The sequence below is a fragment of the Lytechinus pictus genome, chromosome 3 (genome assembly GCF_037042905.1).
Source record: "Lytechinus pictus isolate F3 Inbred chromosome 3, Lp3.0, whole genome shotgun sequence".
Classification (NCBI taxonomy): Eukaryota; Metazoa; Echinodermata; class Echinoidea; order Temnopleuroida; family Toxopneustidae; genus Lytechinus; species Lytechinus pictus.
The window spans coordinates 36,073,914-36,100,198 of NC_087247.1; the positions used below are offsets into that span (position 1 = coordinate 36,073,914).

General features: G+C 34.0%; 2 protein-coding genes across 7 annotated transcripts in view; one reads left to right on the forward strand and one right to left on the reverse strand.

The window, feature by feature from the left end:
• The window catches only part of LOC129257351 (tetratricopeptide repeat protein 21B-like), a 31,228-nt gene extending 30,397 nt beyond the window's left edge, over window positions 1–831 (reverse strand). The window contains exon 1 of one of the 2 annotated variants that reach the window (XM_064096931.1): window positions 643–831. The gene's annotated coding sequence lies outside the window, so the exon portion shown is untranslated. Of the gene's footprint in view, window positions 1–221; window positions 307–642 lie in introns of those variants that run through there. The other variant, XM_054895650.2, reaches the window with a different exon arrangement.
• Window positions 41–20,597, forward strand: LOC129257350 (coiled-coil domain-containing protein 13-like). 5 transcript variants are annotated; one of them, XM_064096932.1, is made up of 16 exons: window positions 41–108; window positions 1,900–2,138; window positions 2,475–2,546; window positions 3,139–3,244; window positions 3,617–3,756; window positions 4,105–4,161; window positions 4,917–5,144; window positions 8,358–8,576; window positions 10,304–10,480; window positions 11,110–11,316; window positions 11,796–11,980; window positions 12,587–12,706; window positions 14,072–14,206; window positions 14,731–14,846; window positions 16,078–16,198; window positions 16,859–20,597. In XM_064096932.1, exons 2-16 carry the CDS (start codon window positions 1,944–1,946, stop codon window positions 17,034–17,036), a joined length of 2,256 nt encoding a protein of 751 aa, XP_063953002.1. In that variant the 5' UTR covers window positions 41–108; window positions 1,900–1,943; the 3' UTR covers window positions 17,037–20,597. The 5 variants fall into 5 exon arrangements, with proteins under 5 accessions (XP_063953002.1, XP_054751622.2, XP_063953004.1 ...); XM_054895647.2 differs by lacking the exon at window positions 41–108 and adding an exon at window positions 434–471; XM_064096934.1 differs by lacking the exon at window positions 41–108 and adding an exon at window positions 453–530 and having other exon boundaries at window positions 1,918–2,138.
• Window positions 20,598–26,285: the final 5,688 nt, after the last annotated feature.

Consider the following 26,285-nt stretch of genomic DNA (forward strand, 5'->3'; position numbering starts at 1 on the left):
GCTCTGCCTTTTTGCGTGCAATTCCGATGCCAATGCAATGAATTGAATGGTCCGGCCCGGAAAAAACGTCTGTTACAGCAAAATAGCTACTTTTTAAACTAAATAAAGGTGCAGAACTATTTACATAGCTCTTAACAACCATTAATTATGTTGATAACAAAGATTTTTTTCAAATAAATGTCACATAAATGATTTGAAAATGAAGACTTAGTTTTGCTCACCTTCCGAAATTTCTTCCAAAACAAGAATTTTACTGAGACCTTTAACCTATCGTTCGGTTAATTAGAAATTAAAAATATCAGAATCATTATTTTTTCTCAAATTGTCTGTCATATGTGCTAAAATATAATTAAAATAATAATTTTGGTTTATTTTAATTCTTAAAAAAAATTTAGAGGGAATTTTTGAAAGTTTAATTTTAGAAAAAGGAAATACCAACGCAATTTTGGATTACACGGTGCTGTTGCGAAGGTAAACTAAGTTATAGACATATAGTAACGCTTTTAATCTCGATTTATTTGTTGTTTTAGGTTAGTGATTTAGTTTTTCAATCATAATATTTAAAGGAAATTTAGTCTCGAAATTGACTGTAGGCCCTAATGTTATTTTGTTTTACAATTATTTGGATGGTGTTTAATTTACCCTGCTAGCTGCTCTCGTTTCAGTTCCTCCGCTGACGCTGTCATGGCCATGGGCTGTCGGAGATCGGCGGGCAGGGCCGGGGCGGCACGCACGGGCCTGCTGCTCGTGCCACTCCGCCTCGGGGTCCGGCCCACGCCCTGATGCCACTTCCATCGCGCGCGCTGCTCTAACGTTAGCAAGACTAACACTAAACTGGAGGCTCCTCCTAGCGAGTAAAAATCATTTACTAATGTATGCTTACTCTCCACGGAGCCCGGGATTCCAAAATTGCATTCATCTACATGTATAGACAGCTGGCAGCCGTCTGTTTCGAGGAGTTAATTTTTTTTTTTTTTCTCGTACTAAATCCCCCCGACGGGGCTCATCGATTTTTGTCTTTATTTCATATAAATATAAATATAAAATAAAAAGAACTGTACCAAAAAGGATAGAGATTATTATTCCGTTTTGGCCTGAAATGCACCAAAATGGGGAAAATTAAACTTAAAACTTTTAATAAAAGGGGAAAAAACAGTGACTTACTTCGGCTGTCATGTAACTTCACTTCTCTGTTTTATCCGAACTTAATCAATACATAAACATATGGCCATTGAGTCCCTCTACAGATCGAGCTAGAACTTCGGTCTCTGTATTTGGTGAGTGGAGCCAACGGAGTTCAGCGGAACAGCCAACATAACAGAGACCGAAGCTTTTGGTCTACTACTTGTACCGCCAAAACACCTCAAACTTTCGCCCCCGAGATTCTACTTTCCTTCTAAAATTTCTAGCCCTAAATCATGTAAATGGGATACAACTTCAATTCCGACATTTCTACGCTATCGATTTCATGTTTAAACAAGAGTTCATTAAAAAAATGATAAAATATTATGAAAAGACGGGGGAGACTTGCCCGAATGTTTACGCCGCCATCTTGTTTCTCATTGTTGATCGCTAACGTATAACACCAAGTCCAAGCTTAATTCCTTAGCTTTATATCTTTTATACATGTTGCGATGAATAACTTTTTTTATTTAGCAGAGATATTAGTCAATTACAACAGTAAAATATAACTTGCTGGCAATGGTAAAGTCTTGTTAGATGTACACAAGAGATGTATCCAAGAGCATTCCCCTTTGTAAATTGTGTGTTCATACTTATGCGCTGTAATTCATTGATACTCAAATTTGTTTTATAAATGAAGTTTTATTTCAGGCCATGTAAACTCTGGATAAGTGTAATTAAACAGAATATCCTTGTATTTTTTCTGTTGACATGCAGCTGTGTTTCCATTTATAGGAGTTAGCAATTTGATAGAAAGCATCATGGATGAGGGAGATGCAACTCTCAGGCAGCAGTTTCAAGTTCTACAGGAACAACAGCAGAAGAAACTGATGCGAATGAAACAGAGACAAGAGGGCAAGGTGGCAAAGAAGGGTGCTTCCTCCAAATCAGAAGATGTCAAAGGTGGTGAAAAACAGTTGAATGGATTTGGAGTGCAGGATGACTTGTGCTTGAAGGTATACATTATTCAATCTTTATTTTGGATGGTTTTTTTTCTCCTTCAGTTATTGTGCGCACATTTTTTAGTGTATGCTTAGCAACAGTACAATTCCTTCTTGTCATCAGAGTCTTTTTTTTATTCCTGATGTACATTATTTTATTTACATTTGACAGTGTACTTCAGATCTTCAATGTATGTTTCACAATATGAGAAACTGCATAATTTAAATGATGAATTAAGGTTCATTTTGGATATGCATTAATACAGGTACTGTATTTTGTTAGATAAATTTTCTAGTTATATTTCATTGACAACTGAAACCCTACTATATATTTTTTAATCTTCACTTCAGCTTAGTGATCCAGTAACAAAGAACACCATGTTCCAGGAACACATGAATGAGGAATTATCTGATAACATTAGGGTAAGAATTACATGACTCATGTTCGTTTGAATGAAGTAGTAGTATTAGCTAGTATGAAATGGTGACTAAGGAGAAATGCTTATCTATGTATCATATTGGTTCTATTATGAAAAATTGAATGGTGTATTCACAGTGCACAAATTCACCTTTTTCTTGTACAACTATGCTTCACAATTGCAATATTGAAAGATGATATATGGAGTAGACATTAGACAATATATTACCTTTCACGATATATAAAGTTAAATGCAGGTTTTAATTGTTTCAAAAATGAGAACTAGCTCAAACTGCAATAAATGTGTGACGCAGGCCATGAAATCCAGACATCCCTCAACAGGTTACAAGGCAAAGGGTCATACATGTACAAGTGTCCTTTGAATGAATGATGTCTGTATGCAATCCACATTAGCAGAAATACGGTTTTGTGAAAATTGCTTGATGACTATGGGGGACTAATTAATTGCCATATCATGATATTACCACTGGTAATAATCCTCTACTTGAATATTTAATACCATAGTTGTGTCTGAATTAATAATCACAAGTAGATATGTATAATTTTAATAATGCTATTTTCCTTCTTCTTCAACAGGAGTTAAAAGATGAGACTGGGCGGCTGTATAAACTTCTCAGTGAAAGGGATTATGAAATCAGGAAACTTAAAAAACAAAGGGAGCAGGACAGACTCGCTTTAGGAGGTAAAACATTTGATTTTCAATTACCTTCTTATAAATTAACAAAATGTTATGTATTGCTTGTATGGTGACAGACTTGATTTTTTTTTTTAAGTTTGATCTTTAGGAGAGCTCAAAAACATAGCCAACAAAAGACTGTCTCTGAAGGGATAGTCTCCCTTTTGACATGGTGTAATTGATTGTACTTTATTTATTGTTTTTCTTTTTCTTTTTTTGATAGAAAGGTTAGATTTGCATAGGATATCACATTTTCCAAGACATCTAGATAAAAAGTTTTGTCACCCCCAGCAATGATGCATCATTTAGACTTTTACATTTATATTATTCGCATCTTTAGCCAAACAAACTCTACTTTTGTTTGTTGTTATTCTTTAGGAGGTGGGGTTGCCAATGAGAATGCTGCCACAAGAATTGTGGAGCTCTCCAAGAAATCCAGAGAGTTGACATCGGAGCTTGAGAGTGAGAAGACAAAAAACAGACAACTTACCCGGAAGGTCCGGGATCTGGAGATAGAGGTCTGTCTCTTATAAAATTTCTGTTAATACTGAAAATATCTGTTAGAAAGGCTTTAACTACGACTTTTGAATAAGATGAATAGTATTACCATGCTTTGTAATATTTGTGGATTCTCAACCAGAATTGACATACGTACATTTCTAGTTCCCCCAAAATGGTGTTTTGCTTCTTCGTTGTTATTGTTCATTTTCATTGCTCATCATCCTATGTTATGTTGACTTTGTATTTTTAAATACCTATTTTTCAAAGCCATTGTGTCAAGGAACCACTATCTGTCTCATGAGTGCATTTTGATCTTTTTTGTGATGTATGTTCAATTTTACTGTTTTGGGTTTTTTTTTCTTTAGATTAGTCGAGGTGCAGGTTCTAGTAAGCCAAGACCACCAAGCCCTACAGAAGAACAGGTAAGAAAAGAATTGCATTTATAGGTCAACATTAGAGTACAGTACTTTACTGTATTGTGGATTCAATAACAAATTCAATTCATACACTTTCTCAAGAAATTAGAATAATTGCATTATTAGCCCAGTGTACGTGATGTACATGTATATTGCATTTTTTTTTCAAAATGAGTATTTTGAAGTAAGGTATAAATTTTTGTTTAAAAAACACATCTTTTTTAATCTAACTCAATCATGGAAAAAATATTAATATTATTTTGTGAGTTGTTACCACAATCAGTCATTCATGTTTGATAAGCTCCAAACTTTGGTGTGCGTGTACAGCTCAATGATTGTGGCATTATTATTCCACATCAGCAAGCCTAGTTGATGGGAAAATGAAATTACTGACACTGTTTTGAATTGGTAAAAGTATGTAAGATATCCTCTTGTAATTCCTTGAAAAGTTCCTATTTTCAGGATGGAATTCTCACCAATTAATCTAACCCTTTTCTCCCAAGCAAACTAAATAAGTTCACTCTTCTGTGGAATGCAAATTTTCATTTTTTTTTTTTTGTAGTCAATATTTACGAAAAAGCTGAATGTACAGAAAAAACATACATTGTATATTTATTCACACTCATATTACTATATTACTTTTTCTGTTCATTTTATCTTAAAATTTCTCTCATTTTGACATTTTAGGTGCATGACCATAAGAATTGTACATCTTTGCTATTGAAATAGAAACCTGTTTCTTTTCATTTGTATTCAAACAGGCTGCTGCGGTTCAGGCTGAGCTGAAGGCAAGTCAAGATAAACTCAGCCAGGCCAATGCCAAGATGGGTGAATACCGTACACAGATAGCCAGCATGAAACAGGAACTCAAAGTATGTCACAAGGTCCTTAGCAATGAGATTGGAGACAATGTAAACATCCAGTCATTGCTCAACCAGCCTAGCGGATGGAAGGGTCGAGCTCAACAAATACTATTGCTTCAAAAGAAGGTAATCTTTATTTTTCAATCCAGCATGTGAAACATGTGATTTGTTACCAGAATCTCACTAACTTGCTATAATTGTCTTTAAATAATTTGAAAAATGGCAATATGATTTAGTGGGGGTGAAGTAAATGTATTATTTTGTATTCAATATCTGTATTCCGGGAGCATAACCCCCCCTCCCCTGTAATTAACCTTAAACCTTGAAGAGTAATCCGTTTCAGCAGCTTCAAAGCTATCCCTGGATAGAATAAACAAAGGAATAAAGGGGAAGGAATAAGAGTATAAAAATATAAATCTGGATCATGTTAACTCTATATCATTACCCATATTATTCAATAAAACTAACTTGCCATAATTGTCTTTGAACAATTTGAAAAATTGCCATTTTTTTTTTGGGGGGGGGGTGGGTGAAGTAAATGTATTATTCTGTATCCAATATCTGTATACTGGGGGGCATACCTCTCTCCTGTAATTAAGAATAAACACAAAAGGGAAGGGATAAGTGTATTAAAATATAAGTCTGGATCGTAATAATTCTATGTTATTACCCATATTATTCTAAATTAATGTTGCCCACAGTGTGTCCCCAAAAAAACCCATCCACTTTTGAAAAAAAATCTATCACTTTGGGGGAAAGACTTATATATGGAAAGCCAATAAAGTCAACTTTCAAATGACATCAAAAAGTTGGAAAACTATTAATGCTTGAGCGAGCATTGCCCACTGAAACAAAGGGTGTGAAAATTAGGCTGGGCTGGAATTAGCCTTCCAATTCCTTTCAGGTTTTTTTGTTGTTTGGAACTAGCAAAGTTGAGGGTTTGGTGATAAATTAATGATCAATTGTGATCAGTTTGTTGTTTGAGAAAATTTCATGAGAATTTCAAGTTTAGTGCATTATTTTGACTTTATCATGTGGATCTCAGCAATATGTTCATGACAGTCCGGAGAATAAGGGGTAAGATGGGACTTAAGTAGGTGAAGAACGTTGATGGGATAAAGGTCAACAGAATATTTAGCAACCCCTCCCTCCATCTCAACCCCCCCCCCCACTTCTCTCCTCCTGAGTGACTAAGCTTGGCTAGGCTGGGCAGGAATTAGCCTTACATTTTTTTTTTTGAGAAGTTAGTCCCTTTGAACTTTCAAAGCTAAGAGTATTATACTAAATTAATGAGTGAGATAAGTTTTGGTTTCTTAGGCAAAATTTCATGAGTTACTAAATTGAAATTTAATGCATGATTGAGCAGGAATTGTAATTTTAGTGTAGCATATTCATCTTGTGTACCTCAGCAGTGTGTTAGTGATAGTCAGAGTAATGTGATGGTCCTGTTACAAGCAAGAAGGCGAGATATTGTAAGACTTGGTTAAACGGGCATTCCTCTCCTTTGTGTCCTTTTACAAATTTAAAGTCATATGTACCCTCCCCTCCACCTCCATTTCCCGGGCCCCCCCCCCCCCTCTCTCTCTCTCTCTCACTTCCTGCATTGTAGCCTACCGGTATTCAAAACTTAACTGTCAAGTGACCGGTGGCTGATGGTCAGTTTTTTTTTCATTGAATGATTACCAAGAAATTGACTGGTTATGATGATTTATGAAATAATTTATTGAAAAAATGAATGTTTGATTGATCACATTGCACATTGAATGAGTCAATTTATTGATAAATTGTTGACTTAATGATTGATAAGAAAAAATTGATGCCCCAATTCAGAATTTATCATTAAATCAACATTCTGCTCAGGACTTCACGCATATAACACTAGCAATGCAGTCTCTCAACGGGAGGGGAGGGTAGGAGAGAAGAATGGGGGAGCTTAATGTTCTGTTGACCTTTATTCCATCAACCTACTTCTCCCACTTAAAGGACAAGTCCACCCCAACACAAAGTTGATTTGAATAAAAAGAGAAAAATCCAACAAGCATAACACTGAAAATTTCAACAAAATCGGATGTAAAATAAGAAAGTTATGACATTTTAAAGTTTCGCTTAATTTCACAAAACAGTTATATGCACATCCAGTTCGGTATGCAAATGAGGAGACTGATGACGTCATCCACTCACTATTTCTTTTGTATTTTATTACATGAAATATGAAATATTCTAATTTTTCTCCTCATTGTCAAGTGATACGATTAATTCCTCCCTGAACATGTGGAATTAGCATTGTTTAATACTATATGGTTCAGTCAAATTGGTCCTTATTGTCAAATCTATAAAAAATGAATTATTGTATAATTCAAACAATTAAAAACAAAGGAAAAAGTGAGTGATGGTCATCATCGACTGAGTCACTTAGTTGTGCATATCACTGTTTTGTGAAAAATAAGCGAAACTTTAAAATGTCATAACTTTCTTATTTTACGTCCAATTTTGATGAAATTGTCAGCACTATGTTAGTTTGATTTTTCTTTATTTATTCAAGTCAGCATTTTCCTGGGATGGACTTGACCTTTAAGTCCTATCTCACCCCCTATTCTGCCGATTCCCATGAACACATTGCTGAGATCCACGTGATAAAAGTTGAAATGCTACCCAAAAATGTAATTTGTGTTCACTCATGCATTAAAGTTCAATTTAATAATTTATGAAATTTGCTTAAACAACCAAAACTGGTCATGGTTGATCATTAATTTATCACGACACCCTTAACTTTGCAATTTCCAAAGGATTTGCCTCTCAAAAACTGACAGAAATTGGAAGGCTAATTCCGGCCCAGCCTAATTTTTATACCCTTTGTTTCAGTGGGCAGTGCTCGCTCAAGCATGAATAGTTTTCCAACTTTTTGGTGTCATTTATTTACTTTATTGGCTTCCATATATGTAAGTGTTTTCTCAAAAAATGATATATTTTTTATGTGGCAGCCATTTCACAAGTGTATAGTTTTTTGGGGATGCACTGTATAGATTGTCTTGCCCACCTTCATTATGAAATACCCTGGCATCACTCTTCTCCGTATAGTGTAATCTACCAATCTTGCATTCCTTTTCTCATAAAAACTTTCCAACAATAATGGAAAAGCAGTTTGTACTAGAGATTTCATAAATGAAGGGGCACAGAATAGAAGTTGATTTCTTCAGAAATTTCAGTCAAGCCTGTGATTTGACTGGCAGATGGAAAGGCTAAACTCACACTGTAACCAGTTTCAAAGCGAGATATAGAACTGAGCCCTGAGGATCATTTCACGTCCTTGTTTCCTGTGTTATGTGCTTTGACTTGTAGGTTGAAAGGTTAAAGTCGCAAACCAATCAGGTACAGAACATGAGACCTGATACAGAACTTAGCCTTGAGGATCGTTTTATGACCATGGACATCACCGGAGATGGTCTTGGCATGTCTCCCCTTTCTGCACCAGTACAGAGGACCAGTAAGCCATCAATTGATGAGAAACAGAGAAACAGGGTCAGACAACTGGAGAAAGAAAAGAGAGAAGCCAAAGAAGTAAGAACTTTTTTTTACTGAAGAGTCTAACCCAATCATGAAACAGTTCACCATTTTTTCATTTGGCGCAATAAAATTTGTTGCAGATCCCTAGAATTATCCACGCTACATCATGAACTTGAGCCATGTCCATAAAATGGTGAGAGTGGTGCTCTTAAAAAAGGTGAGCAGCCTAGTAATCCGAGCAATATGCATGAATGCCCAATTAATTTTTATAGTACTTAGTGTGTGTCCTTGTGTACTCAAGATGGATGCAGAGAACCTATTTAATATTTAAAAGATACATTTATAATACTATTCGGGGGGGGGGGGCTTCTTATGAAGCTGAATTTGAATGCATTTTCCTTTTGAGCATATTGCTCAATATAAATATATAATTCAATACCTCATACCCCATGGCATGCAGATTAGACAGGTTAGAAAAAAATTATAAACAAAAATCAAATTGGAAATTGAATTGAATTGACATACTTAACTTTTCATGGTCTTTACCAGTACTTTTACATTTCACAGACAAGACAAAAAGTGGTACATGAAAGGCTAAATAATTGATGAGAAGAGAAAGGGTTACATAAAAAATGCTGAAAAAGTGGTGTTTGTGATACAATGAAAGTCATTAGGAACAGTTATCAAGTTAGAGTGATAGTCTCAACTTAATGATGTCCTCTCATTGTTTTCAGCAATTAGGGAAGTAGTTGATATTGAGTGGCAATGAAGATTTGTGAGTTGCATGTAATTTATCTCTATTTCAATTCATTATTTGGGTGTCATTTCATCAAAATATTTGTAAGGTGCTCCTTACTTTACAAACCGCAATGATTATTTGTCAAAAAATTTGATGAGGGTTCTTAGAAATTAATACCCAATATTTCAGAACGAAAAAATCGAGATATGACATTTAACAGAATTTAAAGGAGAATGAAACCTATGGAACAAGATAGCTTGTGTGAAAACAGAAATATCAAAGAAACAGATCAACGAAAGTTTGAGAAAAATCGGACAAATAATGAGAAAGTTATGAGCATTTGAATATTGCGATCACTAATGCTATGGAGATCCTCAAATTGGCAATGCGACAAAGATGTGTGATGTCACTTGTGAACAACTCTCCCATTACTTTAGTTACTATTTCACTTAAATTGCCTCTTTTATCACATCTATCAGTAGATCATGTGTTCTTTCTATTGGAAGGCATGTAATACAGATTTTTAAAGAATACATCATGGGTAAAGAGTTTGTATCACCATAAGAAAAATAAAGATACATTTTGAGGGTATTTTATAGGCCATCAAAGGGAAAGTTGTTCACATGTGACATCACACATCCTTGTCGCATTGCCAATAGGAGGATCTCCATAGCATTAGTGATTGCAATATTCAGATGCTCATAACTTTCTCATTATTTGTCCGATTTTTCTCAAACTTTCTTTGTTCTTATTCTTTGATTTTTCTGTTTCAACAGAAGCCTATTTATTCCAAAGGTTTCATTCCCCTTTAATGTAAAGCTGTGTGTAAGGTATGAACAGCTTTAGAAACCATCTTGAAAGAGCCTTCTAAAGCCTTGATCTTCTCTCTTTGTCCCTGGTGACCTAACGGAGCTGATCTATGGCATTTGCTTCCAAATCGCTAGCAGAAGACTTTTGGTCATTATTTTCATCGACATATGGTTGGTTTTTTATATCATATAGAATATTGTAATGTTTCATTGATGTTGTTTTTACAATGCAGCGAGTAAGTAATGACCTGAAAGCCTTGGAAGAAGACCATGCTAGGTTGAAGAACAAGATGGATGCCTGCAAAGCTCGTAACAAGGTTCTCTCGGAAGAAATAAAAGGCCTCAAACAACAGGTAGCTAGATGCATGGATAAAGGCAGACACGATGATGAACTCATTGAGGCCCTATTGGTGAGTGTTCATTAATTATACTTTTGCATTTCAATCAAATAGCTGTGAAAATAAATTGTTGAGAAATTAGTGGAACTTTTCATTTGGTTATCTCGTGAAGATCTTGTGAAGTGTTCTTGAATAATAACAATTAGAAATCCTATGAACAAGCGACTTATACCAATTTTTCTAGGTCTTGGATCTTATATTTTGTCTTTGATTATTATCATCAGATTATTTTATTTTCTCTAACATTAAGTGGGTGAAATTTTTTTTTTATCTTTCTTGATTATTATTCAGATAGATGTAAACATTCAGTTACTGATTTTTTTTTATTAGTTATCAATTAGCTTTTTTATATAGAAAATAAAGTAAGAAATGTGTTATCTGGAGACAAAAACCTAAAGTAGATTCTTAATATGAAAATAGACAATGTATTGGATAAGGAGGTACTCAGATAATGACAAATTAAAAAGGAAGAATAATGCAAGAGAGAGAGAGAGTAAAAAATTTAAGAAAATTCTGGTGTGGACCATAGTTTACAGAACACCTGGCAAAGAAGATAAAAGGAGAGAGAGAGGTGACAGAATCACCAATTGATTATCAAACCTTGTACCCATGATTTCATTATGGGGAATGAACATGTACAGAAACAACAGAGCCAGTTGAAGCAGTCATTGGATGAGTTAGGTAACAAAGAAAAGCAGAATGTCGAGCACCAGGTACGTGAACACCACAACCTACATCAACATGCACAGAGGGAAGCAAATGCCATGGAGCAGCTCCGTATCATCGTCATGGAGAAAGAGAAGAAGGTCAAGGCTTTAGAGGAGGAAATTATTGAGATGAGAAGACAGGTCAGTGACTCATATTCATCTTGAATGTCAATGTCTTATATCCTTGCAGTTGTGTTTTTAGGATTTTTTTTTCCACATCCATGTTGCATAATAGAATCGTTACAAATAGATTTTTTTTTCTGTGAGACTGCAAATAATCAGACAGATTAAGGATATTGTTTAACAATCTTTGACAGACATTTTCACTGCAAACCTGATGACAAAGACAGTGGACAAAAATGATATTTTCTTTTGATTTTTATCCTCTACCATTGCGCTGATAGAGAAATGCATGTCACTTCATTGCTAATTTATATTATAAAGAGGTAATATGTATGTGAAATATGTTTGTATGTATTTTTGCCTTTTCTTCAAAATGGCAATGAAGTAAGATTTTGATGGCACAATGAGGAGCTGTATTTCTTATCCCCATATTTGAGTTATTTCCAATCCATTCACACTTGTCCTATTTGCTCCTTTCTGTATTAACATTTTTGTAGAAACAGCAAATAAATGGTCTTGATAGACCCCCTTCAAACCAGGGTTTCACTCTTGGTAACAGACCCCCATCAAGCCAAGGCTTTGTCCTGAATCCAGCAGCCACACCCATCAACAGACCTTCATCATCAAACGGAAGGAAGACCCGTATCATCACCAATACCTCACCAGCACCTCCTCCTTCAAGGTCAGAAATGTCAGCAAAAATGTATTGTAATATTGTAGTATTGAAAGAAAACACCAGAGATATATCTTCAGCTGAAAAATCATTTGAAATCATATTTATAAAAATATTTGTGGTATATTAAATGCTTTTTGTAAAATAGAATTAACAGATTGAGAACATCAACTTCTTTTTGTATTGTTTTACAAATCTATCCCAAGTCACTAAAAAAAGTTTGAACAGAAGAATAGTTTGAGGTGGATATGCACTAGAAAAAAATGATTAGCTTTAACTTGTAAAATGTAAATTTGCAATTGATTGCTTGGAAGGCTTAATTATAAGTTTCATTAGGTTTATTAGTGCATCTTTGAAGAGGCAACTAGAAAGACAGTAAATGATTCATTAAAGTGGAGATATACCACAGAAAGGTTTTCATAAATAGTCAAACTTACAAATCAGGTTGAAGTGGTAATGAGGTTTGTGACAGTAATTGTCTATTTTATGCCTATTTTAGCTGTTTTCAAGCACTTGCTATTATTCTACAGTATACATCTTTGTTTGTGCCAAAGTGAGTGTGAAGTTTCCTATGGTCTTTTGATTTAATGGTGATTGATTGGTTTTGCTATACAGACAAGGATCACGCACATTATCTCAGATGAGTAATCGTAGTGGTTCAAGGCAGAGTATCGGAGATGCAGACTTACCTCCCAGAGGCTCCCCATTACGCTCTGTCCGCCCTGCAAGCACAGGGTAAGTAACCGGGTATTAAAGGGATGGTCCGGGCTGAAAATATTTATATCTTAATACATAGAGTATAATTCACTGAGCAAAATGCTGACAATTTCATCCAAATCGGATAACAAATAATAAAGTTATTGAAGTTTAAAGTTTAGCAATATTTTGTGAAAACAGTCATCATGAATATTCATTATGTGGGCTGATGATGTCACCTCCCCACTTTCCGTTTTCTTATGTTATTACATAAGATCATAATTTTTTTCATTATTTCATACTTGTGTGAATAATATGTCTCCCTTAAAATGAAATAAGTTGCAGCAATAAACATCTAATGCATCAAATCAGTTGTCAATCCAATTTTTCTAGTTCTTGGAGGAAAAAATTTGAATAAACTTAATTTCATATAATGAAATACAAAAGAACAAGTGGGGATGTGACATCATCAATCCACCTAATGAATATTCATGACAAGGCTGTTTTCACAAAATATGGCTAAACTTTAAAATTCAATAACTTAGTCATTTGTTATCCGATTTTGATGAAATTTTCGGCATTTTGCTCAGTGAATTCTACTCTATTTATTAAGCTATAAATACTTTCAGCCCAGACCATCCCTTTAACCCCTCTTATTTCCATCATCCTCACACCTCAAAATTATTTAAGGGTTAACTTTAATTTTGAGCATTCCTGATTCTCTTCTTTTTTTTTACCCAATGTAATTGTCTTGTTTTGTATTGATTTGTTCTTTCATTATATTTTGACTACACACACTGCAATTAGGAATTATATTTTATCCGAATACATAACAATATGAATAGGGAGCTTTTGAAATTGAGAGGAGATTTGAGAGGAGAAAATTATGACTCAATTTGGAGGAAAGTATCTGAATTCTGACTATTTTTTGCTTTGTTTCAGCATCATTTTCATATTTTACCTACACACTTGGATGTAAATGACTGATACTTTCCTATTTTGAGCAAAAATTATTCCCTGATTTCAGTAAAAAAAGAAAAGAAAAAAAATTGAGATCTGAATTTTAAAATAGGTTTTTTGGTATTTTTATATTCCTTTTGCCATTATGATATGAAGTTTTCTATTCATTGCTTCTCTTATTGATTCATGGTGGGGCATATATCATGGCTCTTTTTATTTCAGTCTTAAATACAACAATTGTAGGTGTTACCTACAATAGTTCATTGACCCTGTAGCTCTTCCATATTCTAATTTGAAATTTAAAGAATTATTTTGTATTTTCAATGGATATTTGTAATTTTCTTATTTTCCTGCATTGCACTATATTCTGCTATGAGTTCAATGACATCACATTTTACAAGTGTGGAAATAAACTTGATGATATTAATGAACTGTTTATGACAGGAGTCTGGCATCATCGTATTCCCATGAAGCAATAGACTCTCTGAAGTTACAGTGCCAGGAGCTTCAGTCACTAAGCCAAGCAGCAGATGTAGAGAGAGAGAAGCTTCTTGAATTGGTTGCTGTTCTTCAGAAAAGGTGAGATATATGACAATGATTGCCTTTCTGTTTCCAGATGAAATTCAGTCATTGTTTGCAATATATTGTACCAAAAAAAATAATTGTACTGATGGAATAATGAATACATCTAAAGAAATCCTCATAAAAGTTGCTGTTATCGTTACTTTTCCATCCAATGGCATAATTATACCATGCTTCACAGCCAATCAACATCAATGATTTCCTGGAAGTTTTTGTTAGATGGCAACATTGCAGCCAAGGGAGAATTGTAGACATAAGATATATAAAGCATACAATGTCTGTCAGTGAAAGTGATAGGACAAACTGTCCTTTCCGAGATGATTTGGATATAGCTATCTATCTGAAGTAATGGTGAAGGAAGATTGTGTCTTTTCAGTCCTCTGGGAAATGTTGTTCCATTTCCTATTTGAGAAACCATTCCTTTTAGTTAGAAAGTTTAGGTGTGACAGAAAAAAAAAATTAGAGAATTTAATTTACTAATACCTATTTCACTTGCATGCATATTTGTATGTTTCCTCTAGACTCGAAGAGAGTGCAACAAAAGCAGCTGATTCCCAGAACAACTTCCATGAGCTGAAACAGAAGAATGTTTGGTTAGAAAAACAACTTGGTAGAGCCAAAATGGAAAGTGGAAAAGGTATGCTTGCAGTGTATTCAGTAAAATGTTCTCTAAGTTTCCAATCCTCACTATTGTAATGATCATTAAGTCGCTACGCAAAAGAAAGTAACAATTTGGATTTTCTATACCATTATTGTGTTGAATTTGACAATTGTCAATAATTGCATTTGTGACACTTAATACAATATCAATAAAATGAATGGTGAAAATCATAATTCAATGTTAATTTTATTCTTATATGCATGCAAATGTTACTGTAATGTGTGGGTCAAGTTAAGCATGTTAATTCTCGCTACCCCAAATAGGAACAAAAATCTCATAATGCGCGAGACGAGATAATTTTCACTCCGTCGGGTCGTCATCACCACTTCCGGTTCAGAGTCATGCTCGCGCGAGGTTCGCGATACTGAGTTTTCCACCACGCTGAAATCGATGCCAATCAGCGTAATATGTACAGATTATAATACTTTTTATCTAATTTGGTCAGTTTTGATTCCATTTGAATTATAAATAGAAATAAAAAATATATTTCACGTGAAAATGTGAAAGAGAGGGTTGTGATCACGAACTTTCCGAGCGAAAGCGACGTTGTGTTGTTGTGCATGGCGGCACTGTTAATCTGAATGGCAAAACAGTGCATTGGACTTCCGATCAGGAAGTTGTAATACCGAAAAGCTATCCCATAATGCAATGCGCGTTACAGGGATTTTCCCGGATCTCGGTGAAATCGCTATTTGGGGTAGCGAGAATTGATTTAGTTTTAATTAAATGGTGATCCATATCCAAGTCAAATATTTTGAACAACTATGCCTAAACAGCTGTGTGTGTTTTTGATAGGTTCCCTTTTTATTGAAATGTGTGTTTGCTGCTGCTGTGATTTCAACTTTGGGGAGTGACAAACTTTTTTCACCTCCTTGTCAGAAATGTATTTAGAATTCTGTTCCCCTTTTTAAAAAATAAGTTCCTGAATTTGTACGTGGATGTAATGAAACATTCTTACAGGGTAACGAGATAATTGCTCTTCAGACAATTAAACTGACTTAATTTCCCTTAGACATAAAGTATTAGGACGGTATTACAGTTTTATGTTCGGAAAAATATGAAAATTAGGTTAAGGACTAAATTTAGGACAGATAATAGGTCTGGCTTGATGTGCATATTTTCCATAGGAACACTTCATACTGGAGCCAAGATCATTTGCTTATGCCTAATATTTATTAAATCATGATTTATCTATTCTGTCACACAGGTGGAAAAACATCTTCAGCGCTCATTATGAATAAATCTTTAACAGGATTACTAGGGGTGGAGGAGTTACTTAAGGATGGCATACCAATCTCACAAGGCTCTATTGACTCATTACAGCAGAGGTAAGATTCATTTCAGTGTGTGGTAGAGCCAGGATGATCAGTGCAGAAGTTCTTTATTTGAATTGGTTGTCTTTACAAGGAATATGCATGTAGAATATAAATGCTTATATGTCATAGCAGAATTTCCACCCCACCATCCAGATCAACCATCAATTTATATTACTAGTATACAAATATGTATGGCCAAGAGTAGATCTGGTTGGAAACTGTACCTGAAATGACATGAAGGACATGTATTTTTGAAAAATAGTTTGTTATAATTTACAACATCAAAGACTAATCAGTCCTCCTCACGGCAGTTTGAATTTGGTTTATATCGATCATCTTTGCTAAATATTAGAATCTTAAGTCTATAGTCCCTACGAATAGTTTTCCTGAAAATGCATGTTGGTATAATTTCATGATCTCAATTTTATGGTGGCATACATGTCTCTTAAAACAACAGATGAAGGCAAATTATTGTTTCGCTTTTCAATGTGCACCTTTATGTGATATTATTATTTTTAATTAACTTTAACAAATTGGATGCCAAAAAATATTTTACATACACTTTTTATCCAGTTTTCACATGCTGATTTTGAGTAATTTTTTTTCAGAAACCATTTTTTCCATCTTCTTTTTCATTAAATCTTAAAATGCCACTTCTTTTCTGCTATACAGACTTGCAATCCAGGTTGATGAGAATGATGCATTAAAGATTGCGCTACAGAGCACGCTCAAGGCCAAAGAAGAAGACCTTAAACTTTATCATCAGATGATGGATCAGACTAAGAAGGTCTTTCTACAAGGACTCAGACAGTTTAGACAGACCAGTAGTACCCAACAGCAGTCTAGCTAACATGAATCCATGAATCCAACTTAAAGGGGTACACAAGGCTGAATATAAGCTGTATAAATAGAGCTTGATTAAACAAACAAAATATTTATTAGAATCAGGCAAAAGATAATGAAGCTATTGGATTTCAAGAATTTTATTTATTTCAGTGAAACAGTTCTATGCACGTTGTTATGCATATACAATGAGTGAGCTGATAATCTCATGCCCCTAGTCCTTTTATTTTTATTTTATTAATTCAAATTTCATTTCATTTTTCTCTCACCTGCATAGCAGAGTGAGACTTTAGGCGGTGCTTTTCCGGCGACAGCAGCCGCGTCAACATCAAATCTTAATCAAAGGTTAAGTTTTTTAATTGACAACATAACTTAGAAAGTGTATGAACATAGTTCATGAAACGTGGACATTAGCTTAATCAAGTATTACTGAACATCCTGCCTGAATTTTAGGTCAACTGACCGAGGTCAAAGGTCATTTAGGGTGAATGAACTTAGACCGTGTTGGGGGAATCAACATCAAAATCTTAACCTGAGGTTAAGTTTTTGAAATGTCATCATAACTTCGAAAGTAAATGGACCTAGTTCATGAAACTTGGCCATAAGCATAATCAAATATTACTGAACATCCTGCCTGAATCAATGAATTTTTGTCAAGTTGGGGGTATTTGTTGAACTGCATCATAACTTTGAACCTTTATGGATCTGATTCATATAACTTGGACATAAGAGTAATCAAGTATCACTGAACATCCTGTGCGAGTTTGAGGTCACATGCCCAAAGTCCAAGGTCATTTAAGGTCAATGAACTTTGGCCATGTTGGAGGTAATCAGTAAATTGCTGTCAACTTTCAAAGTTTATGGATATAATTTATGAAATGTAGACTTTGGGATAATCAAGTATCACTGACAAGTCTTAGGTTATGTGATCAAGGTCAAATGTCATTTAGGGTCAATGAACGTAGTATTGTATCATTATATGAATGGTGTTTTTTGTGAATAATTATTTTATTATAATAGTTTTTAAAGTCAGCACTGCTGCTATATTGAATCGTGTAATGCAGGTGAGACTGTCAGAGGTGCTTCAATTGTCTCATTAATCATCTCCTTTGTAATATAAATGTGTGACAACATTGAGGATGTTAAGCATTAGATTTTCAGTATATCAAATTTTCACATTTTTTGAATAATTTAGATTTTGTTAATAAAAAATAAATAAAATGAAGAAAAAGTAGGGAGACATCACCAGCTTGTTCATTACACATCCATGATAACATGCATTGAAATGTTAAGGTGGAATTACTTCTTTTTTTTTAGTAGTTATTCTTCATAGATTTTGAATGGATTTTCGCTGTTTTTCTTGTTTGATTTTACTCTAACCTTTTAAGTCTTATATTTTCAGCCTGGGGTACCCTTTTAATCATTGTTTGCTTCTGCAGTGTTGGATTAATATTCTTTTGTTTTGTGCAATTTAAAGTGGCTTGGATTTTTAATTACAATGTATCTCTTTTTCTGTTGGTTTGATTAATACCTCAGCCAAACAAAGTTTAAAGAGGGTGCAAATGAGTCATGTGGTTAACATGTTAAGGTGGAGTTAGTTTTTTAAGACTTAAAAGGTCCATGCATCTGTCCGTCCTTCCATCAGTCTGTAGTAAATCTTGCAGATCAAGTTTCTTTCTCATTTTTAGATTATGTACATGTAATTTAGCAGACACATTGGTCTTACAATGGATATGTGCAAGACTTGTTTTTCTTTGATGCTTGTAAAACTGCGTTTCTATGGTAATAGCAATATATAATTTTTAGTGATCATTTAAGAACTGCTTGAAAGACTGACTTCAAACTGGGTTTATATTTGCATGTATATAGGAATGACAATGATCTGTATTTTGGGGGAATAGCTTGTTCTTGTTATTAATTTAATCTCTAGATTCTCTAGATTAACAATATAATTACATGAAGATTGATTTCATGGTTTTCTGAACTCATTGATTCTTAATCTGCAAGGAAACAGACAAGCTTATTTTTCAAGCAGTGTGAATTGTACACCCTTTAAATGCAAATACATATCTGAATGGAAAGCTCTTTCTTTGTAGTTTCAGGGCTGGAATCTAACACATATCCATTTTCTAATGATTTCTCTCCAATAATTGTATACATCTCACATTCTTTATAGAGCTAATCCTCCATTTTCCATGTCAATGCAAATTCATCAGTTGGTTTTCTTCCTTTTTCATAATTTTGAATCATGCCAGCTGGGCATGTGATCTTTGGAATCCTCTATTCTAGTTTTATCAATATCCAATTTCACACTTCATCTTTTCACACCTTTCTGGCTAGACACAGTAAAATTTCGAGAATATCAGTATTGATATCAAACTTGAAAGTGTTCAAGCATACTAGCTTTAATCAGGACTCTTTTTATGAAGTATCCCCACCCCCTATGACAGACAGTTTGTTGTGAAAATGTATACAGGTACCAGTAGCAAGTGTAAGGTTTCTTTGAGTTTAATGGTAACAAGGAACAATTGTTATTAGTATTGGCTGTGTTTTGGCGCTACTGGAATTCTCTCTTTGTATTTTGTTTACTTTTGCCTAGAAGGGGATACCATTGCACAGAGTCAATATTATGATGTCAAACAATGGCTTTGGGAATAAGAATGTCTCAATAACATGAACACAGTAAGAAGAAAAGTGAAAGTTTGTGAAAACAAATTTATAACATGAAACCTGTTTAAGAAATAAGCTCAATTTCACATTCAGAAGAGGAAGGAAAGTTCATGATAACAAATTTCTAGATATGAAGCTTGTTTAATGAAAATACTCAAGTGGAAAGATTACTGAACATTAATAGTTGCCATGGTAATCCAAGTACCCTCATCCTTTAACTTTTTTTAACAGTTTGACAATGATTCTCTTCTAAAAATGTTTTCAAAGTATATGTATTAAACTTTACCTTGTGTATTTGGAACATCCTTCATTCGCCTTAAAAGCTCATTTAGTATCCATCTCATATGGGATAAAAGTACACCTGACCAACAAGAAAATATTATGTGAAAGTTATTTGATAATCATAATGGTGACTAGTAAATAATAAATTTCAGCTTTCTATAAAAAGAATATATACTGAACTTTGCATTAAATACTAAAGAGATTGATTATGGTATCTAATAATTTTTTTTTTGGGGGGGAGGGTACGATTTATCTACAGAACAACAGAACCACAAACTGATAAAGAATGATATGATTAATAACTGTAATTAGTCTGCCATACGTAGGCCATCATTTATTTTAACCTTGGTTTATCCAATCACTACTGATGATCATAATATAATTTCCCAGATTTTGGCATGTATGATTCTTCGACCTTGGTTAATTTCCAGCTACTCAACCTTGTATATATACATGTTCATCCATTATGGCATTTGTGGTTGTACATGCTTTATTACTTTCACCACAAAGCTTTCTTTCATTGCCTTTGTACATATTGTTTGTATTATTTTCTATGTAATGTTACATATGATCAAGTATGCTGAACATATTCCAGTGAATACATGACTAAACATCATTACCATGTTTTTCTGATGGCCTTTTGTTCTCTGTAATCATGTAGTATGAAACTGTATGTGATCAATGAACTGGATATGTGGTGATGATGGAAGGTGGAGGAGAACGGAGGTAATGTGATATACGACTGAAGTAATGTGGGCAAAAATAACACGAGGGCAAATAGTTCCAAGGCTTTTTCATCAGAAGAAAGTGAAACGAAATACACAAAAACAAATCTTATCTCACTGTTGCGATTCTTCTGGCAGAATGCTATACAATAATATTGAAATGATTTGAAGACATCCAAACAGACAAATTAAATTGAAAAAAGATGTATAAACGCTATCAGAAACTAATAGAAGCTCCAGTGAGATGTATTTCAATGTATTACAAGGATTAGTTTTGAAATTGAAAATCAGGATATCAAGAAAATATTTTTGACATTTTCATCATAACTACCATCACCACTACCACCACACTAATCATTGCCACTACCACTGCCACAATCATCGCCATCATCACTACCATCAACATTATCACTAACACCACCACCACTACTTCCACCATGATCATCGCCATCGTCACTACCATCATTATCACTACCACAATCATCGCCATCATCACTACCACCACCACTACTACCACCATTATCATCGCCATCATCACTACCATCACCGTTGTCATCACTAACACTACAACAACCCTAATCATCGCCATCATCACTACCATCAACATTATCACTAACACCACCACCACTACTTCCACCATGATCATCGCCATCGTCACTACCATCATTATCACTACCACAATCATCGCCATCATCACTACCACCACCACTACTACCACCATTATCATCGCCATCATCACTACCATCACCGTTGTCATCACTAACACCACCACCACTACCACCATTATCATCGCCATCATCACTACCATCATCATCGTCATCACACCATCCCTTTTCAAAATAAAAACAGAGTGAGCTGCAAGATATAGCCTTTACTTTATTGCAGAATATCGTCTTCTATCCAAGGCAGTACATTCAGACTTACATGTTTTGTGTTTATACAACATTTACCATAACGAAATAATAAAAACATAATCAATTGATCATACTCAAAGCTAAAATGGGGACTTTCTTTTCATCAGAAAATAAAGTAGTTGTGTTATATTATAATTAGGTGGTATATAAAGCACATCTCTAATAAGAAATCATCTTGGAACATGATTTTCCAAGACTCAAACTTCCAACGCTCTGACCAATCCAAGTAATCCATACAATCACTTCCTTGAGACAACGTGGGTGTTTGATTGCTTCTAAGAAAACTACAATAAATCATGGAGTTTTTGTAAGAGGTCATAAAATCATGTTTAAACTCACATTAAACAAAACATATCAGGAATAAGGTATTATTTGTATTTACACACACATGTTGAATTTGACTGTTTAAAAAAAAAGTCTGTTTAACAAAAATATATTTCAGTGACCTGTTGCCTCCATACCAACAATGTTTGGTCATCAAGGACTCCTGAGGGTCGTACTGTCAAAATAAAAACATGGAAAATAATAAAATGTAATATCAAAGGATAATGCTTAGCACAAAAAGAGCAGACATGCTACAAACTTGATAATTATCTAGACTATTACATGGGAAATTAATTCATTAATTTTAACTCCAATGATGTTTAATTATTTATAACTTGTGATTAATATGTCAAATATATCTCACTTGCAAATGAGTACAATAAAGTTACCATTATCAAAAAGATACCTTTACATCGATTTCTAATTAAGATTTTAAAAAATTTCAAAGAATATAGTGCATTATTTTGCTTGATTGGTAGATATCTTTAAAGAGTGAGAATATACTACAAAATTCAAATGTGGAGATACAAGTATATACTATCCAGTATTGAATATACACTCAAATTTAAAAAAATTTGGCCAACACCTGTTGTACTTGTGAAAAGATTTTACAGTGTATGTTGTAACCTAATATGCATGTTCAGCTGTCATGCATATGTTCAGTAGTCAAGGGTGATCTACTTTAGTATATGATTCAGCAGAAATAAAGCACAAATATGAATCCTATAATTTTTTCAAGTGCTATTTGCAATGAAAGGATGATACCTATCAGATTTTGTTAAACACATATTTAAATTAGTGTTAGTAACTTCTCAAATATGTTTCCATCATGCAACAATAAATCCTCTATGTTATAGTACCTGTACATGTATTTATTATGTTCATGTCAAGCAATACAATCTAGAGTAATAAAAAAAGTTTAATCAATACTTAGAAGACTTATGATTCAAGAGAAGAGTGAAATAACAAATAATTGTGTTTTCTATCTTTACACATACACTGACTATAAATACACATAGCATCATAGAAAACAAATCTACCAGAGTCAACTGTCGACCAAACTCAAAATGGACAAACACTCTCATTTTCATATTTTGGAATAAGTGAGCTGCTAGTGCATTTCTTCAGAACCAAGTGACACTATGGTTTGCAAATGATTGCAAAAAAAAAAACCCAAAACAATTACTAATCAACAGAGTTGCCATCTGCATTTTGTTCAACAGACTGACCAATCATTTTTTTTTCTTCAAAATACATATCCATTGCAAGTTTTGCAACTAAAGGAACCATTACTTCAATATACTCCTCTAAATTCATACACATTCTCACTACTGATCATTTAAAGAGATGTTACATAAAATAACGAGTAAATATATTGTTGCGATAGACTTTAGAGCAATAACAGATTCAGCTATTAAGATTAAGTTTCAAAGTATAAACACTGGCATAATTCATACCATTTCGTTTTTTCCATCGAACATCTTTTCTTTTTTTTCTTTTTTTTTATAGATTTTCTTTCACTAGTACTTTCCTTTGTAATGGTAACATACCAACTTATCAATTAATTTTAAGTGAAAATAAAAGCTCTTGCCTAACATCGAATCGAACGAAATCTTCTTAAATAGTATGATCCTGTGAGATAGACAAATGCTAGATATTCTACATGCAGCTTGGTTTTAGAGTGGTGGCACCTTATATCATGAGTTGTATTTTCAATTTCAAGATACAATGTCTTCAGCTTTCATTAGGAGGCAATGATGATTAACTTACTGATCCCCAAATTATGACAGATCTAGGGGATGTTTCACAAAGATTTGAATACGACTTAGAATCGCACTTAAACTTGCCTTCAAGTAGTTTCCTCTCATTGTCATGATTTTGTTTCTTATATTCGTTGTCTTTTCCCGTTCCATGTAACCTTTTTAATTTCCTTTTCTCTGCGCCTTGAGCATGTAATCAATGTAGATTTGGCTCTTCAGAAATACTCTATATTAAATGCTGACGCATACATATGTAACGGGCAGTCTTATTGATCAATACGCAGTAGTGCACGTCCTCTTCGCAAGATCTGACCAATACAGTCATGCCTTATATACCTCACGCAACTAGGCATTTAAGCGCGACTCTAAGTCATACTTCAACAATCTTCATGAAACAACCCCCTGGGGAGAAGATTAACAAAGATATAAGTGGAGCCACGAACTGGCTATCTCAGCATAAGGCACCTGAATCGTCAGAAGTCCAAGCCGCGTCTTTCCTGCAGGAATCCTGCATACAGATTTTTCATCATCAATTCTCGTATTTCTTCATTAACAACATGAAAGCTGCAATGAAAAGGTGAAAAGCACCCTTGAAGCAGGATATCAGCTATAAGAAGCGGCACAGACATCTGCCTAATAAATTCTAAATATCAGCCTCAGTTACTTTCTGCTACAAAGAGTCTCTGAGAGTAAGATAGTGACTGCCATATGAGGCTATGCAGACTATACAGCGCATCACATAACATTTGTTTAACCTCTCCAACTTAAAAAATGGAAAAAGAATTTGAATGGTAATGAATTTTCCATGAAAGCTGACAGACACTGTTGCTTTAAAGTACCTCTCCTCCCTCAATCAACTTCATTATTTCATATGCAATAGATGAGAAATATTGCAAATATGAAAACAATCTTTTGGTCTACACCAAATAATGTGCGACCACCCCACCCCCCGCCCCACAAAAAAAAGAGCAATATATTTTCAAAAACAGGTAAAGCAGCATAAAAAAGTAGTTTGTGACATGTCATGTATGGTTAAAAACTACTACAAATAGTATAAAGCCATCAGACAGGTTGTTGATTGGTCAAATTTGCTCTCAATGCCATAGTACAATTCATTTTATGTGATGAAACATCTTGAACATTACAATTTCTATACATTTATTAGTATAAATAAACCAAGGTATGCATATCAGAGTGCATTGTGATTTTTTTTTTACTTCCTTTGTGACATGACAATGACTGCACTCTAGGATTGTACTGCTCAAATCTTAAGCATTTGCTGAGCTCCTGTGAGAAGTTGTCCATGAAGCTTATTGTTGTCAAATATACCATAATAAAATTTCTCTTGAGAATTACAAGAGTATCTCCACTAGATAAATACTAGATATACAGATACATAAACTCCAGAGCATGCATTATATGTATAATATATTACTATTTACGACATAATATACTTTGGATCCGCTATATAAGCCAACATAGAGGATGGAGGACAGCACCACATATAGAAATTCATTCCCCTACATTAAAACTCTCATGGCAACATTAGAATAATAATAACTTCATAATAATGCTTAATGGCACCTGGCAAACTATAAGCTGATTCCTCTTATATTTAATTACAAAACTAGTACATTGGGCAAAATAAACTGAATGCAAATTTAATTTTAAGTCAACAAAACATGAACTGTAACTTTGATATTCCGTTGGCACATAAGGCACAGTAAATAAGTGTGATCATTGTTACGACGTGGAAAAAAAAGTGGCCAAAAGACTTCTACTACAATATTGGCCTATTATGTGTTTAACATGCAACATTTATCTACATGTACATTCGCAAAAGGATATATGGGCAAGATGTTCTTAAATACTTGATTTAATTAGCTTTTAATCTGTACACTCAAAAACATTTATACAGTAGACTGGCTTAATGAAATCATATTTTAACTAGTCTCTAGTCTCATCAGAAGACATGCTGTCCTCAGACCATAGGCAAAAATACTCCATGAATTTCAATTAGGAATGAAGTTACATTGCTATTTTAGTGTGATCATTATCATTCCTAATAATTTGAAACCTTTAAAGACTACAATACTGCAATGAAGTATAATTGATAACAATCTTCATGCCTGACATCCATTATATGCTGCTCATACATGTAATTAATGGTACACACACATGTAGTCAACTTTATATAACAGTTTCCCTATTTGACTGACCTGACCTTCTTAAATATTTTGTCAATTTCACCAACAGTGCAATGTTCATTTCAATACTAACTGCCAATTTCATTAGTACATAAAATTTCCCATTTTGTAACTTTCACCAAATCAGAATGATGACAATACTGCTTCAGAAACTATGCTTCATGAGAGAAAGCAATGAATATATCTACAAAAGGTCCACAAATGTAGAAAAGTATAGGGTATACCATGAGGCTTAATTCTGGTAAAGATTGCTTCAATTTTAGAGAGATGGAGCAGAAAAAAAACCTATCACAACGAGAGGAAACATTAAAGGGAAGAAAATTGGAAAGAGGAGAGAAGGAGAAAAGAGGAGGGAAGGATAGAGAGAGCAAGAC